Raw genomic sequence first — 18,379 nt, forward strand, 5'->3', positions numbered from 1 at the left:
GGTAATCAAAATCCAGGGAACTTTAATTGAAATTGATTTTGTCAATGGATTAAAGGAGCTTTTTTGCTTTTGTTTAGGATGTGGTGAATATCTGAAACTCTGCCTGAAAGGATTGTATAAATCGAAGACACATTCTTGTTAAATAAAGCTACTTGTTGGATGTGTACTTGATGTGTCGCTAGAGAACCGGCATGGTGTCTCAGTGGTTAGCACTGCTGCCTCACAGCACCAGGGTCCCAGGTTCGATTCCAGCCTTGGGCAACTGTCTGTGTGGAGTTTGCACATTCAACCCGTGCCTGCATGGGTTTCCTCCCACAGTCCGAAGATGTGCAAGTCAGGAGAATTGGCCATGTTAAATTGCCCAGAGTGTTGGTGCATTAGTCAGAGGGAAATGGGTCTGCGTGGGTTACTCTTCGGAGGGTTGGTCAGAGAGATGTACAGCATGGAAACAGACCCTTCAGTCCAACCCGTCCATGCCGACCAGATATCCCAACCCAATCTAGTTCCACCTGCCAGCACCTGGCCCATACCCCTCCAAACCCTTCCTATTCATATACCCATCCAAATGCCTCTTAAATGTCACAATTGTACCAGCCTCCACCACTTCCTCTGGCAGCTCATTCCATACATGTACCACCCTCTGTGTGGAAAAGTTGCCCCTTAGGTCTCTTTTATATCCTTCCCCTCTTACCCTAAACCTATGCTGTCTAGTTCTGGACTCCCTGAGTCCAGGAAAAAGACTTTGTCTATTTACCCTATCCATGCCCCTCATAATTTTGTAAACCTCTATAAGGTCACCCCTCAGCCTCCGACACTCCAGGGAAAACAGCCCCAGCCTCTCCCTAAAGCTCAAATCCTCTAATCCTGGCAACATCCTTGTAAATCTTTTCTGAACCCTTTCAAGTTTCACAACATCTTTCCAAGAGGAAAGAGACCAGAATTGCATGCAATATTCCAACAGTGGCCTAACCAATGTCCTGTACAGCCTCAACATGACCTTCCAACTCCTGTACTCAATACTCTGACCAATAAAAGAAAGCATACCAAACACCTTCTTCACTATCCTATCTACCTGCAACTCCACTTTCAGGAGCTATGAACCTGCACTCCAAGGTCTCTTTGTTCAGCAACACTGCCTCAGACATTACCATTAAGTGTATAAGTCCTGCTAAGATTTGCTTTTCCAAAATGCAGCACCTCGCATTTATCTGAATTAAACTCCATCTGCCACTTCTCAGCTCATCGGCCCATCTGGTCAAGATCCTGTTGTAATCTGAGGTAACCCTCTTCACTGTCCAATACACCTTCAATTTTGGTGTCATCTGCAATCTTACTAACTGTACCTCTTGTACTCGCATCTAAATCATTTATGTAAATGACAAAAAGTAGAGGACACAGCACCTATCCTATTGGCACTCCACTGGTCACTGGCCTCCAGTCTGAAAAACAACCCTCCACCACCACCCTCTGTCTTCTACCTTTGAGCCAATTCTGTATCCAAATGGCTAGTTCTCCCTGTATTCTGTGAGATCTAACCTTGCTAATCAGTCTTCCATGGGGAAACTTGTCGAACACCTTACTGAAGTCCATATAGATCACATCTACCACTCTGCCCTCATCAATCCTCTTTGTTACTTCTTCAACAAACTCAATTAAGTTTGTGAGACATAATTTCCCATGCACAAAGCCATGTTGACTACCCCTAATCAGTCCTTGCCTTTCCAAATACATGTACATCCTGTCCCTCAGGATTCCCTCCAACAACTTTGTGGGCGGCACGGTGGCACAGTGGTTAGCACTGCTGCCTCACAGTGCCAGAGACCCGGGTTCAATTCCCACCTCAGGTGACTGACTGTGTGGAGTTTGCACGTTCTCCCCGTGTCTGCGTGGGTTTCCTCCGGGTGCTCCGGTTTCCTCCCACAGTCCAAAAGATGTGCAGGTCAGGTGAATTGGCCATGCTAAATTGCCCGTAGTGTTAGGTAAGGGGTAATTGTAGGGGTATGGGTGGGTTGCGCTTCGGCAGGGTGGTGTGGACTTGTTGGGCCGAAGGGCCTGTTTCCACACTGTATGTAATCTAATCTAAAACTTGTCCACCGCCGACGTCAGGCTCACTGGTCTATAGTTCCCTGGTTTGTCCTTACCACCCTTCTTAAACAGTGGCACCACGTTAGCCAACCTCCAGTCATCTGGCACCTCACATGTGACTATCGATGATACAAATATCTCAGCAAGAGGCCCAGCAATCACCTCTCTAGCTTCCCACAGAGTTCCAGGGTACACCTGATCAGGTCCTGGGGATTTATCCATCTCTACACGTTTCAAGACATCCAGCACTTCCTCCTCTGTATATATGGACATTTTGCAAGGTGTCACCATCTATTTCCCTACAGTCTATATCTTCCATATCCTTTTCCACAGTAAATACTGATGCAAAATACTCGTTTAGTATCTCCCATTTTCTGTGGCTCCACACAAAGGCCGCTTTGCTGATCTTTGAGGAGCCCTATTCTCTCCCTAGTTACCCTTTTGTCCTTAATGTATTTGTAAAAACCGTTTGGATTCACCTTAATTCTATTTGCCAAAGCTATCTCATGTTCCCTTTTTGCCGTCCTGATTTCCCTCTTAAGTATACTCCTACTTCCTTTATACTCTTCCATGGATTCACTCGATTTATCCTGTCTATACCTTACAAATGCTTCCTTCTTTTTCTTAACCAAACCATCAATTTCTTTAGTCGTCCAGCATTCCCTATACCTACCAGCCTTCCCTTTCACCCTGACAGGAATATACTTTCTCTGGATTCTCGTTATCTCATTTCTGAAGGCTTCCCATTTTCCAGCCGTCCCTTTACCTGCGAACATCTGCCCCCAATCAGCTTTCGAAGGTTCTTGCCTAATACCATCAAAATTGGCCTTTCTCCAAGTTAGAACTTCAACTTTTATATTTGGTCTAATCTGTTCCATCACTATTTTAAGTCTAATAGAATTATGGTCGCTGGCCCTAAAGTGCTCCCCCACTGATACCTCAGTCACCTGTCCTGCCTTATTTCCCAAGAGTAGGTCAAGTTTTGCACCTTCTCTAGTAGGTACATCCACATACTGAATCAGAAAATGTTCTTGTACATGTGGACTTGTTGGGCCAAAGGGCCTATTTCCACATTGTAGGGAATCTAATCTAATCAGAACCACACAATGGAGGTAGGATGAGATTGGAATTTTCATTTGTGTGTGGGGCCAACATGTACACGTGGCCTGAATGGTAACCTCCTGTGCTTTAAATATTTGTGTAAAATATTCCAACACCTAGTGAACAAATACAGCAGGACCATTCAATTAGTTCACAGGTCACCCATAATATAAAGGCTCACGCCTGCCTGTGTCAATGTTCCTCAATACATAGACCAAAGAACAGTACAACACAGTACAGGCCCTTTGGCAGTTAATGTTGTGCCAACTTTTTAATCCTACTCTAAGATCAGACTAACTGTTCATTTTACTCTTGAGCGTCGCTTAAATGTCCCTAATGTATCTGACTCTACTACCATTGCTGACAGTGCATTCCATGCACACACCACTCTTAGCGAGTTTTGAGAACCATGCACTCACCACTCTTAGCGAGTTTTGAGAAGATTTGTAGCTCAGGTTAAGGTTCTGGAAAAAATTCACTGAAGAGGAGGAAAATAATAACAAACTGCCATTCCTAGATGTCACAGTAGAACAAACAGCTAGTGGGGAACTTCAAACCAGTGTCTAGAGGAAAACAACACATATGGACCAAATATTGAATTACAGAAGAAATAATTTCAATATCCACAAACGAAACTGCATCAGAACATTATTTCAAAGAGCCAACACACACTGCAGCACTGAGGAACTATGCAGAGTGGAGGAAAATCACCTATCCTGTGTATTCAAAAAGAATGGGTACCCAATGAACACAATCCGCCGAATTCTCAGCAACAAACCCAAACAAGCAGACAAAACATGTGCAGAAACTCTACATCCCCTACATCAAAGACATCTCAGAAATGACTGCCAGACTACTCAGACCCATTGGCATCATGATAGCCCACAAACCTAGCAACACACTAAAACAGCAGCTAATGAACTTGAAAGACCTTATACAGACAAGCAAAACTAATGTCATTTACAAAATACCATGCAAGAACTGTAACAAACACTACATTGGACAAACAGACAGAAAACTAGCCACAAAACGACATGACCCTCTCTTACTAGTATCCTTACATACAGATAAGAAAGGACACCACTTTGACTGGGACAACACATCAATCCTAGGACAAGCCAAATAGGGACGTGCACGAGAATTCCTAGAAGCGTGACATTCCAACTGGAACGCTATCAACAAACACATCGAGTTAGACCCCATCTACCACCCCGAGAAAAAGAACATGAAATGACATCACCAACCCAAAGAAACCCAAACATATAAATAGAAAGCAGGAATCATCAGCAGTGCTTCACCCAGAGGCCCACTGAAGATGTTACCTAGTAGGGTGATGAAACGTTTGGAAATAAACCTTCCAACTCAGCAAGCAAACCTACATTTACCCACCACTCTCTGTGTAAAGAAACTACCTCTGACATCTCCCCTAAACCTTCCTCCAATCACCTTCAAAATTATGCCCCATGGTGATAGAACCTCATCAAACGCCTTAGCCTGGAGCTGGATGACCAGTGGTGTTCTGCAGAGATCGATTCTGGAAACTCTACTCTTTGTGATTTTTATAAATAACTTGAAGTGGAAGAGTGGGAAAATGTCTCTCTGACTATGCACTCTATCTATGCCTCTCATCATCTTATGCACCTCTATGAAGTCACCGCTCATCCTTCTTCGTTGCAATGAGAAAAGCCCTAGCTCTCTCAACCTTTCTTCATAAGACATGCCCTTCAGTCCAGGCAGCATCCTGATAAATCTCTTCTGTACCCTTTCTAAAGCTCCCACATCTTTCCTATAATGAGGCAACCAGAACTGAACATAATATTCTAAGTGTGGTCTGACCGGGGCACTCTAGAGCTGCAGCATAACCTCACAACTCTTAAACTCAATACCCCTGCTAATGAAAGCCAAAACATCATGCGCCTTCTTAACAACCTTATCAACTTGGGTGGCAACTTTGAGGGATCTACGGACATGGACCCCAAGATCCCTCTGTTCCTCCACACTGCCAAGAACCCGGCCTTTAACCCTGTATTCTGCATTCCAATTCAGCCTTCCAAAGTGAATTACTTCACAATTTTTCAGTTTGAACTCTGTGTGCCACTTAACAACCCAGTTCTGCATCCTATCAATATCCCGTTGCAACCTACAACAGTTCTCCACACAATCCACACCACCATCAACCTTTGTGTCATTGGCAAACTTACTAACCCACCCTTTCACTTCAAGTTATTTATAAAAATCACAAAGAGTAGAGATTCCAGAATCGATCTCTGCAGAACACCAGTGGTCACCCAGCTCCAAGCTAAGTACTTTCCATCTACCACCACCCTCTGTCTTCTATGGGCCAGCCAGTTCTATATCTAGACAGCCAGATTTCCCTGTATCCTATGCGTCCTTACTTTCTGAATGAAACTATCATGGGGAACCTCATCAAATGCCTTGCTAAAGTTTCTGTACACCACACTACTGCTCTACCTTCATCAATGTATTTTATCACATCCTCAAAGAATTCAAAAGGTTTGAGGCATGGTCTACCCCTCACAAAGCCATGCTGACTATTTCTAAAGATTTGTATTTTTCCAAGTAATCATAAATCCTGTCTCTCAGGATCCTCTCTAATACGTTGCCCACCACAGACTGTTCTGTAATTTCCAGGATTATCCCTACTTCCTTTCTTAAGCAAAGGAATAACATTTGCCACTCTCCAATCATCTGGCACTATTCTAGTGGACAGTGAGGATGCAAAGATCATCGCCAAAGGTGCAGCAATCTCTTCTCTCACTTCCTGTAGTAACCTGGGGTATATCCCATCTGGCTCAAGGGATTTATCTATCCTTGTTTTTCAAAATTTTCAGCACATCCTCCTTCTTAACATCAAACTGTTTGAGCATATCAATCTGTTTGTTTTTTGCTGTCCGCAGAAATATCAATGTCCCTCTCATTAGTGAATACTGAAGTAAAGTATTCATTAAGGCTCTCCACTACCACCTCCAACTTCAAGCACAAGTTCTCTCCACTATCCATGATTGGCCCTACACTCACTCTGGCCATCATCTTGTCGCTCACAGGTGTAGAATGCCTTAGGGTTTTCCTTAATTGTACCCACTAAAGCTTTTTCATGCCCTCTTCCAGCTCTCCTAAGTCCATTCTTCAGTTCCTTCCTGGCTGCCTTGTAACCCTCTAGAGCCCTGAGTCTGATTCTTGCCTCCTCAACCTTAAGTAAGCTTCCTTCTTCCTCTTGGCTAGATGTTCCACATCCCTTGTCACCAAAGGTTCTTTAAACCTACCATCCCTTCCTCGCCTCTGTGGGACAAACCTGTCCAGCACTCTCAGCAAGTGCTTCCTAAACAACCTCCACATTTCTATTGTGCATTTCCCTGAGAATAACTATTCCCAAATTAAGTGCCCAATTTAATTCCCCCTCCCCCAATTAAATATTTTCCCATACCATCTGGTCCTATCCTTTTCCAAGAGTATAGTAAAGGTCGGCGTTGTGATCACTATCACTATCACTAAAATGCTCTCCCATTGAGAGACCTGACCTGGTTTGTTGCCAAGCATCAAATTCAATATGGCCTCCCCTCTAGTCGGCCTTTCTACATTGAGTCAAGAACCTTCCTGGACACACCTGACAAAAACAGGTCCAAACAAACTATTTGAAGTAAGAAGGTTCCAAACAATATTAGGTTAAAGTCACCCATGACAACAATCCTGTTACTTCTGCACCTTTCCAAAATCTGCCTCCCAATCTGCTCCTCCATGTCTCTATTGTTATTGGGGGGGTCTGTAGAAAGTGACTGCTCCTTTCCTGTTTCTGACTTCCACCCATACTGACTCTGTACACAAACCCTCCTCAACGACCTCCCTTTCTACGGCTGTGATACTACCCTTGATTAGCAATGGCACTCCTCCACCTCTTTTACCTCCCTCCCTATTCCTTTTGAAACCCTGGAACATCCAAAAACCATTTCTGCCTCTGTGATATCTTAGTCTCCGTAATGGCCACAACAACATAGTTCCATGTACTGATCCACGCTTAAAGTTTGTCATGCTTATTCCTGATACTTCTTGCATTAAAATAGACACAATTCAATGCATCACACTGATTGTACCTTTTCCCTCTTAATAGGCTGACTGCAGGCTGTACCTGACTGTTCATTACCTACTCCATCATCTGATTTATAGCTCTGGTTCCCAACCCTGCCAGTCTGGTTTGAACCCTTCCGAAGAGCTCTAGTAAACCCCCTGCCAAGGATATTGGTGCCCTTTCAGTTCAAGTGCAACCTGTCCTTCTTGTACACGTCCTACCTTCCCCAGAAGGTATCCTAATGATCCACATATCTGAAGCCCTCACTCCTACACCAGCTCTGCAGCCACATATTCATCTGAACTTGCTGCCTATTCCTTACCTCACTAGCCCGTAACACCGGTAGCAATCCTGAGATTACTACTCTGCTCATCCTGCCTTTTAGCTTCCAACCTAACTCCCTATATTCTCTTTTCAGGTATCCTCCCTTTCCCTACCTATGTCATTGGTACCGATGTGTACCACGACTTCTGGCTGCTCCCCCTCCCCCTTAAGAATCCTGTAGACTCGATCAGAGACATCCCCAACCTTGGCACCTGGAAGGCAACATACCATGGGAGACTCGTTTGCGACCGTAGAATCTCCTGTCTGTTCCTCGCACGATTGAATCTCCTGTCACTATTGCTCTACTATTCTTCCCTCTTCCCTTCTGAGCCACAGAGCCAGGCTCTGTGCCATCCTCCTTCTTCGAGTTCCCTGCCTGACAAATGGTCCTTGATCACCAAACCATTGCAAAGTGTTGCTTTTCTTTAAAACAAAAGGCAGGGCAAGGAAGAAGGGTCCGAGTTGACATCAAGCTGTGACCAAGATTGAATCATGAGTTGCTGATGTTAATTTGTGCACACCTGCTGATGACTACAAGTACCCCCTTCCCCATGCCATAATACCTGGTTAACAGAAATCTATCTATCCCAGTTTTAAATTAACTGAGTTATCAATATTGCTGTTTGCAAACGTGTGTGCCAAACTGCTACCAACCTTTGAATAAATAACTGTTTCTAATTTCAGTTTAAATATCTGGCTTTAACTCTTAGTTTGCTCCCAATTCCTAAACATCCCAACTAATGAACATAGATTTCCGTCCCCCTCCCCAAAAGCTATTTTATCTGTTTCATCTACTATCTTAAACTTCAGTCAAATCACTATGTAACCTGCTATACTCTAATGAACATTTGCTCGATCTTTCCTTGTCATTTAAAATCTTGGATTCCACATGTTATTCTAGTTAATTTGTATTGTGTTTCTCCCATAGTCAGTGTAGCTTTCCTAAGGTGTGGTGCCCAGGACTGTTCACAGCATTCCAGGCCTGGTGTAACAAGGTCTTGATTATTTTCTATACCTGTTCATGGTAATGTAATGAGCTCAGTACATAAACTACAAGATTTTCTGAAAGTCCACCATTTGTAGCTTTTTACCATTTAGAAATTTGGTATGTTTCCTTTTTAGGTATCAAGTGGATAATATCAAATTATCTTGCACTGTAATCTATTTGTATCAATTTTGCCCATTTAATCCTTTAATATTTTTCAAGTAGACAATTTTTGTAACAGCAGAAAAGTATTAAAATTTATTCTTATTGAGTGTTAATATTTCATCTTTAAAATCAACAGCAATTTACAGTTACTCACTGTGCCATAGGCTCCTTTGCCAAGCACATTTCCTTTGGTCCATATAATGGCATCGTTACAACTAGAGCTACATTCAGACTCTATGGAATGGCCAAGTGAACTGTTTGATCTGCTGGAAGTCTTAGATAGTTTTGTAACTGTATATTCTGCACTCTGTTGGGAACAAAATAATCAAGCTTAAAAACTTTCCTAAAAACTGATTTTTCCTTTTAAGTTTCCATTGCAATTTATTGTGTTGTTACTTTTTTTACTGACATGAGAGATTTTTCGTAAAGATCAATGGAATTTTTTTTTAATTACCTGAAGGCTATTCTCATTTACTCTTCCATTTCCATTTTGAAACAAGCCATTCTTACTATCATCTTCCTTTTGTAGAAACTGTTTGGTCACTTCTATTGTGTCAGTACAAGTAATTTTTTCTTCTAACAACAATGCTGATGCCAGACAACTAAGCAAATCATCTGTAAGACTGTCTTGACTATCATGCTTAAAGCAATGTGGAGGGCAGACCTCTTCTGCAGTCCAGGTGTTGATCGTTGGTTGAACTGAGAGACCAGTATAATTGAAATCTGGGTTTGAAGCAGCTTTTACTTTAGAAGAGATGGTGTTATCTTGGTCTTCAGTACATAAGGCAATAGATTCTGTTTCATCCTCTCTAACATTCCAGATAACCTGATTAGACATGGCAGTTATAGACTCTTGTGCATCTGTAATCCCTTGGCATTCTACAGTTACACTTCCTCTATCCAAGTCAACACCATCTTTAAGTGTGATGTTCAGTTGCTGTTGTAACTCATATAAATTAGCAGCAAGACTATCTGCATCCTTACTCTTTGGGAGCATTGAAGATTTATACTGATGAGTTACATCATGTCCTAGATTATCCCCATTAACTGAAGTACATGATGATTCCTTCCATAAATCTTCTGAAATGTCAGATTTCATTGAAGTTTGCTGAAGTGAGATTTCTGTAATGGTTGACAAATACTGGTTATCTAGCTCCACTTCATAATTTGATAATGAATGAAGGGAGTTTGCACCATCTGATGGATTACCATTATTCTCTTGGTTATTTAATTCAAAGGATAATGCCTCTTTCCTGTAGGTTTTTTTGTGGCAATTGTGGCCAGAAATTATCACATTTTCTTGTCCTTCATCACCGAATAAAGGAGTGTTTTTCTCTCCTGCATTCTCATCAACACTCTTTTTTTTAACATTTGTGGGACTTTTCTTATGTTTAGAATTCAGATTATGTTTTGAAATTTTTGCAGTAATTCTTGAAGTTGTTTGATTTGATTTGGAATTCTTACATATTAATCGCCTTTTAGGTGGCATAGACTGAAAAACTTGATGACTACTTTCACGAGTTGTGGAGTTTCGCACGGTGCAGTATACAGGAGTGCCAAACATTTCATAAATGCCTGGACCTTTCTCAGTTGGATTTATTTCCTGAAACATATCACTATACTTTAATGCTGAGAAATTATCAGTGACATGTGATCTTGAAACCTGCAGAACTGGTGATTTACTCAGACTGTTTGAAATTCTGTTGATATTTGGAAGATTTTGTTCATTAGGAACTGATCCATTTCTCAAGAGGCACTTAATTCCATCTTGTTCTTTTGTTTTCACTTTTGATGCAACTTGGTGTAGATCAGGATTCTCCAGTGTAGGGAGACTTGGCCTTTTTTTATATTTTAGTAACTGAGCAGTTGAGGGCATAAGTATACTCTTCCTCAGCCAACTTTGTGTTGGAATGGAGAGGCACTGTAATGACTTGGCACTACATTTGTTGATACGTTCTGGAGTGGGGATAGTCCTTTGATTGACACAGTTAATCTTGCTTATTTTCTTATTCTTTTCTGTTTCTTTTAACGTTAAAATGTTGAGACTTTGATTGGCTTTGTAAGACATGCTCTTACTAGTGTTTTTCATTTTAAGAGGGTTCATTTTCAAAAAGTGCTGTGCTTTGGTTGGTGATTGTTTTGCCACTGTGACACGTATGGCAGAAGTACATTTTAAGTCAATTTTCATATCTTTCTGTGCTGTGTTTTCTTTTCTAAAAGTGGCATATTTTGTCCTGACAGTCTGTTTTGGAATAGTTACATTTTGCCCAAAATTCTTTGCTAAATTCTTTTGAGCAGTGCTTTTGTGGCTTATGTTTTCTTTTGCATTATTGTCTAGAAACAGATTATTGCTTAGTTCAATATCTTTGCATGGAAGGACCTTATTAGCTGATATTCTTGAATTTTGTGCATCCTGGAAATTTGTATTTTCCTCTGGGTCCATGGCTATAGAGTTAAAAAGATCTGCATTCATGCTCTCTTTAGTAAGGGTCTCCCTTGTCTCAAAATTCAGCTGGCCAGAATGAATTGCATCCAATAGTACAATATCATCTTTGCAATAACTAGCATCAAATACTTCTCCATCTAAGATTGTCTCTGCAGTTTCAGCTTCGTTGTAGTTGCATTTTTTATCTGATCCAGCTGAAGCACAGTATGTATTTTTTGCAGGTGTTAAATTAGTAACATCATTTGCAAACAGATGTTTAGATGTTTCTTCGTCTAGAAGTTCATGTTTGATTTTTTTGTCAGAAGCTACACACTCCGAGTCATTACTGAGGGGCATAGGAAGAGGTAAACTCAATTTATTATTTTCAATGTCATATCCTGTTTCTGATGTCAGTGTGTCTTGTGGTTCAAAGCTCTGAGTGTATTCAGGACATTCATCAATATTGACTGACTCTTGGTTGCTAGGTACATTGGCACTAGAGAAATCGTTTGAAGTTTCTTGGCTGCAAGACAATGCTTGGGATTGTTTACTAAATCCATTTCTCCTTGTGACTGATTCATGTGGTAATAACAAATGACATAGATGTTGTTTTGATGGCAAGGTTATAACAGTAGCATTAGAGATATCACTCTCATTTAATTCATCAGTGACTCTTCTTCCCTGTGTTGGGAAACGTTGCACAGGCACTGAAGACTTTGCATTGTTGGTGCCCAGTTGTGGTAAAGACAGCTGTGGTTTGCAAAAATATAAAGATTAGATTTCATCTGGAGTTACACAGATTATTTTATCCTGTTTTTAGAGTTAGACTCTACCCCGTTATGTTTAAAGTGACACCACATTCAAAGCTTTGGTCAATTCTTTATAATGGAAACAGCATTGATAATAAAACTACATTTAAAGAGTTTCTAATATAGTTATGCATAGGGACGTACTTTTGTCATGAAATACTTCAATGAAAGTAATAAATCTTAGTCAGGAATTGTAATAAAAGCCAGGGAAATAGTTATTTTTAAAACATGTAATAACCAATATCATGTCAATTTTCCTTGCAGATGCTGCCTGTAAGATATCCTTGGAGCCAATGTATCCAAGGCTAAAAGGACATGATTTCTCTTTTGAGGATTTGTGTTGCCAATTGAAAATTACGTTTGGACTTTGGCAGGCTGAATACATGGAGATGAAAATAATACTGAAAATATACTGGTCTGGCTGCATTTGTGAAAAGAATAAAAGGGTGACAATCCTGAGTTGAATATGACTTCTTTGAGACTTCCATGGTATTTTGCTTTTTGTCTAAGTTTTTGGAGATTCTGCCGTGCATTTAGGTGATGACAGAGAGTTTGTGGTTGAACCAAGAAGGTGTCCCAGTTTGTAGTTCAACAGCCTTGTATGAATCTTGGAGAATTGCTGTGAATAGAGAGGGGAATAAATTACTGCTGAGAACAAGGTCAGCAATTATCCTGGGGTCCCAGGTAGCAGTGAGTTGTCAAGAGTTAAAAGCTCTTGCTGCCAAAAATAAATGGAATAACAGCATGTAAAGGAATGGAAAACTTGAAAATTAAGGTATTGATGAGTCCCCTCATGACAATAAAGCTAAGGCCTTATGTGTGATTGACATTTAAGATAATAAATTTGGAACAAACCTTGAAATTGTTGCTGCTATTCTTTGAATCAGGTGCCACTTTGTTTTTTGACGCTAAAAATGAAATCATATAGGGTCAGAACGTTTATCTCAATTTCTGTGCTTCAAATAAATCTGCAATTTAGCAACGTTTTGGAAGGAAATTATAATATTGATAAGGCAGTTCAAATGATTTACAATAAGAACTAGATAATCTGTCTGAATATAATTTTCGAATTTTGTATCAATATAATTTCTTCAGGTTTAGTTGTTTTCATTCCAATCAAATGAGAAAACATCTTAAAGAAAAGCTGATTAAATGTCCATATCATGAATACATGATTCGTTTAACTTATTATTTTAACAAATTATTTTATTTTGCTAATAGATTGTCATTTCATAAGTGTTTGATTGTATCACAGCTGGGAATGTTGCAGTTTGCATGCACACAAATGTTATGGTCCAACCTGAACAGACACACCCTAAGAACTTTACAGTATTGCTATCAATCCACAATATTTTGAAATTAACATGTAGGCTGATCTTATTAAGATCTCCAATGAGAATATTCAGGTTGATCCTATTCATTGTATTTATGGATAACATTTCCTTGCAATGCCATGGGATGGTGCTCTAACAGAATTTCAAATGCTGCTTTGATCTAGAATTTGTTAAAACTCCACCTCACTTTGACCATTCTTGCTCTTCAGCCACACTGTCCTGTTGATTGACTCATTTCACTCTTGTACTTCTTCAAACTAAACCTGACCTTAATTTTTCCTGCCTTCAATTTTAATCCCCAATGGTTTCCGATACCATATTGGCTGTACAAGCCCGGAAAATAATTTTGGAAGAAAATGATTTGCTGAAGAGAGAGATGGCAGAGAAAGACGGCCTTGCTAGATAATTACTCTTCACATTAGAGAGCCTCTCATGAGTTTTGAGAAGCCCTTCAGAGAAATTCTTCACAGGAACTCATAATCCTAGTTAAAACCAGTAAGATTTTTGAACCACATGAAGGGAACTACCTGAAGATCTTTTCCTCCGCTCTTGAGCTCTTTCATTAAAATTAAAATTCTGTTAAATAACAGGATCTGATCAAATCTACATTGAAAGTGGAATCCAATGTTTCCCTAAATCTGCCTGTTCCTGATCACAATTTCACTCATCTCCTAATCTACTTGAATATAATTAGTGATTTGCAGGGAACAGCAATAAGTATATGACAGTCTGAGGGTTGTAATGCCTTTTCAATTTTGGCACAGTAAATTGTGAAGGAGAGTCTAATTTAATTTCAGACAGGTCGTGTATGTACATAGCTGTTAGGTGCAGCCTTTTTTCTGACACCCACTTCCTTTCAGGGATTGCTCTGTTTTTCTGGTTCACCCTAGAGTGGAAACTCTCAAAGGGAAAATCCCCTAAAAAAACAAGGGTAGTTGGAAATGGATATACTGATCTTCCTGTTTGAAGTATGCAATACAAATCAAACCTCTGTATCATTTTTGTATCTTTTTTCCTGAGGGATTAGGGTGGGGGCTTTCTTGCGTGCAAAACACACCAATAATTTTAATCTTGCACTATTGAATCAAGAAGTTGTTCTAACTAAGTGCTCTGTGACCAATCTGGAAACTCCATTTTGTTGCATAGAACCTTTCTCAGTACGAATCTGCTCCGCTCCTTAAACAGCTACATTCACTTTCAGAAATTCTGACAAAGTGGAAGTGAGCTGCCAAAAGCAACCTGCTGAGTGAACTGGTGAGTAAGGTTTACATTGCAAAGCTGAAATTGTAGTTAAAACAGCTTTGTTCAGAAAGTTGACAGATATTTCACTGATCAATATTCCTGCTCTGGAATTGCTAGAATCAGACTTCCCTTAAAAAAGTTAAACTTTAATTGTAGAAATGGTTAGATGACCACAATTATATTTTTGTGCTTGTTCTCAAGACAATCTGTTCTAGACTTATACCACTGTTGAAACATTTCTGAAACACTTGATGGTTTGGTAATCACTTCCAAGTAGCCATTATTCATGCATATTTTCTTGACATCTCTGCAAAATTGTGTTGTACTAAGAAAAAGAGTGAGCAAAAGAATGGAAGTCTGCTTACTTTGTTGATTGTGAGTCTGTGAATCTCGTAAGTAATCCAGGTGTGCTTCAGTATAATTGATATTTGGTTCAGATTCCGAGCCATGCATTCCAGTGATATCTTCAGTAGTCGGCACATTTTTACCCCACTTGTTCCTTCGGGTTGGCACATTTAATGAAGGTGGCTCCTTTAGCTTTATTGAAGCCAGCAGTGTTTCATCTGGGAGAGATGAATGACGTAGCTTTTCTCTCTTGAGACCTTTCCAAGTATTTTCCAATGTGATCTCTGGACTATAGATGATATTACACATATCATTATCTTTTCTGAACCTATTTAGTCATATCCCTGTCACATTTAAAAGCTTTTTCTCCCATGATTACATAGGCTATGCAAGGAAATCAATGACCAGATTGACAGTAGATGAATTCATCTGTGCACTAGTAATTAGTTCTTGTTTCTACTGCATGGATTTAGTTTTTGTACATCATTTTAAACTTGAAAAACTTCAATAAACACTGAAATTTTTATAAAAGATATCTTTAAATATGTGAATTTGCATTTCCGCTCTAATAATCGTACATTCGTGTTTAATATTTAGGTCATCTAGTTCCTGGGGATATTTTGGGGTGGCACGGTGGTTCGGTAGTTAGCACTGCTACCTCACAGCGCCAGACACCTGGGTTTGATTCCAGCCTCGGGCAACCATGTGTGTGTGAAGTCTGTACGTTCTCCCCATGTCTCTGTGGGTTTCCTCTGGGGGCTCTGGTTTCTTCCCACAATCTAAAGATGTGCAGGTTAGATGAACTAGCCATACTAAATTGTCCATAGTGTTCAGATATGTGTAGGCTAGGTGCATTAGTCAAGGGAAATGTAGAGTAATGGGTCTGGGTGGGATACTCTTTGGAGGGTCGGTGTGGATTTGTTGGGCCAAATGGCCTGTTTCTTTACTGTAGGGATTCTATTTCTAAAACAAAATGTGTAATAATTGTATGCACCAGCATTATGCATTGTGTTGATGTTTCTGCAATCTCAAAAATCTTTCAATAGCTCTGCTTACTAATGGCAAGAAATGAAGTTCAATTCTATGCACCAAGCAATAGCAGAGTGAAAAGGGAAAATGTGAGATTCCAGTAAAATGACAATTAACTTGATTGTCGCATAAACCTAACTGATAAACCATTATAATGGGAATAAATTTGTATTTTTGTTTTCAGGAAAAACAAAATCCAGAAAAGTGTTTTATTATTTCATTCATTCATGGGACGTGGGCATCGGTAACTAGGCCAGCATTTATTCCCCATCCCAAGGTGTCCTTGAGAAAATAGTGGTGAGTTGCCTTTTTGCAGTCCACATGCTGTGAGTTAACCCACAATGCTGTGAGGGAGGGAATTCCAGGATTTTGACAAAGTGACAGTGAAGGAACGGTGATATATTTCCAAGTTAGGATGGTGAATGACTTGCAGCTGGTGGTGTTCCCATATATATGCTGCCTTTGCCCTTCTGGGTGCGTTTGGAAGGTACTGTCTAAGGATCTTTGAATTTCTGTAGTGAATCTTGTAGATAGTGCACTCTGCTGCTACTGGGCAATGGCCTAAATAATGGATTTTGAGGATGTGGTTCCAATCAAAAAGGTTTCCTTGTCCTGGATGATGTCAAACTTCTTGAGCGTCACTGAAGCTGCACCCATCCAGACAAGTGAGGAGTTTCTCCTGACTTGTATCTTGGAGCTGATGGAGCTGATGAGGAGTCAGGAAGTGAGTTACTCACCACAGTATTCCTAGCCTCTGACCTGATCGTCTAGCCACTGTGTTTATGTTCATAATGGCAAAAACATAACAATACACAATAAATTTGTGAAGTTTATGGTTATAAATGAGAGCTAAGTCACTTCATCTCTTTTCATGGAATTACTGAATCACAGAATTGTTATGACGCAGCAGGAGGCTGTTCAGCCCATGTCTGCAATAGCTTTTTGAGCATTTTAGCTTAGTCCCAAACTTCTGACTTTTCCCTGTAATCCTGCAAATTGTTCCTATTTAACTAATCATTCAATGCCATCTTGATACCTCAATTGGATCTCCCTCCACTACGTTTCCAGGCAGTGCATTCCATACCCTAAACACTTGTGTTTTCCCACCTTGCATTTGATTCTTTCACCTTTTAAGACTTTGCCCTTGTATTCTCAATCTATTTACAAGCAGGAACAGCATTTCCCTGTATACGCTGTCCAAACCCTTCATGATTTTGAAAACTACTATCAAATCTCATCCCCATGGAATATAGTGCCAAATTCTCCAATTTTTCCTCATAACTGAAGTGCCTTATCCTTGGAACATTCTCATAAAATTCTTATGTTCATATCCAGAGCTGTACACAGTACTCCAGCTGAGGGCTAATAAATGTCTTATATAGTTCATCATAACCTCGTCACTCTTGTATTAAATGTCACACTGTGTGTTTATTAACATTTCTCTCCACCTGTTTTACCATCTTTCATGACTTGTGTATTTGTATATCTAGGTTGCTGTGCTCCTGCACTCTACTTAGAATAGTGACACTTATTTTAGACTGCCTGTTTGTTCTTTAGGAAGTGCGACACCTCATGTTTCTCCACATAGACATGATGGTGGTGTGGGAAGATTCAATGTCTTTTGAAGTTCTATACTGTCCCCTTCACATAGAGTCATAGAGTCATAGAGATGTACAGCATGGAAATAGACCCTACGGTCCTATCCGTCCATGCCGACCAGATATCCCAACACAATCTAGTCCCACCTGCCAGTACCCGGCCCATATCCCTCCAAACCCTTCCTATTCAAAAACCCATCCAAATGCCCCTTAAATGTTGCAATTGTACCAGCCTCCACCATTTCCGCTGGCAGCTCATTCCATACCTGTACCAACCTCTGTGTGAAACATTTGCCCCGTAGGTCTCTTTGGTATCTTTCCCCTCTCACCCTAAGCCTATGCCCTCTAGTTCTGCACTCCCCGACCCCAGGGAAAAGACTTTGCCTATTTACCCTATCCATGCCCCTCATAATTTTGTAAACCTCTATGGTTAGATTCTCTCTTTTTGAAGATGGTCACTGCCTGATAATCTTGTGGTGCAAATGGTACTTGTCACTTGTCAGTCCAAAACTTGACTATTGTCCAAGTCTTGCTACATTTGGGTATTGACAGTTTCAGTATTTAAGGAGTGATGAATGATGAATGATGCTGAACATTGTACTATTATCTGACTTCTGACTTTCTGATAGATGAAGTGCTGAAGATGATTGGGACTAGGACACTATTCTGAGGAACTCTTGCAGTGATGTCCTGGAGTTGAGATGACAAACCTGTAATCATCAACATCTTCTTTTGTGCTGCAACTAGGGGAGAATGTGCCCCCAGATTTCTATTGTTTCTAGTTAGACTATAATGAGATCAAGATGGATCATCCACTGACATGTCTGGCTGAAAATTGTTGTAAATGCATCAG

At 40.3% G+C, this 18,379-nt stretch overlaps 1 protein-coding gene across 2 annotated transcripts in view; it reads right to left on the reverse strand.

Annotated features, from left to right (window-relative positions):
- The window catches only part of map3k19 (mitogen-activated protein kinase kinase kinase 19), a 72,110-nt gene that overhangs the window by 5,972 nt on the left and 47,759 nt on the right, over nucleotides 1–18,379 (reverse strand). For both annotated transcript variants that reach the window (XM_043694039.2, XM_087989198.1), the window contains exons 8-11: nucleotides 14,920–15,188; nucleotides 12,834–12,886; nucleotides 9,199–11,919; nucleotides 8,899–9,051 (exon numbers count right to left, since the gene is read on the reverse strand). In XM_043694039.2, the coding sequence (XP_043549974.2) occupies nucleotides 8,899–9,051; nucleotides 9,199–11,919; nucleotides 12,834–12,886; nucleotides 14,920–15,188 (3,196 nt within the window). The remainder of the gene's footprint in view (nucleotides 1–8,898; nucleotides 9,052–9,198; nucleotides 11,920–12,833; nucleotides 12,887–14,919; nucleotides 15,189–18,379) is intronic.

The sequence above is a fragment of the Chiloscyllium plagiosum genome, unplaced genomic scaffold, assembly GCF_037043375.1.
Source record: "Chiloscyllium plagiosum isolate Xiang-an unplaced genomic scaffold, Cpla_swu_hap1 HiC_scaffold_7, whole genome shotgun sequence".
NCBI classification, from domain to species: Eukaryota; Metazoa; Chordata; class Chondrichthyes; order Orectolobiformes; family Hemiscylliidae; genus Chiloscyllium; species Chiloscyllium plagiosum.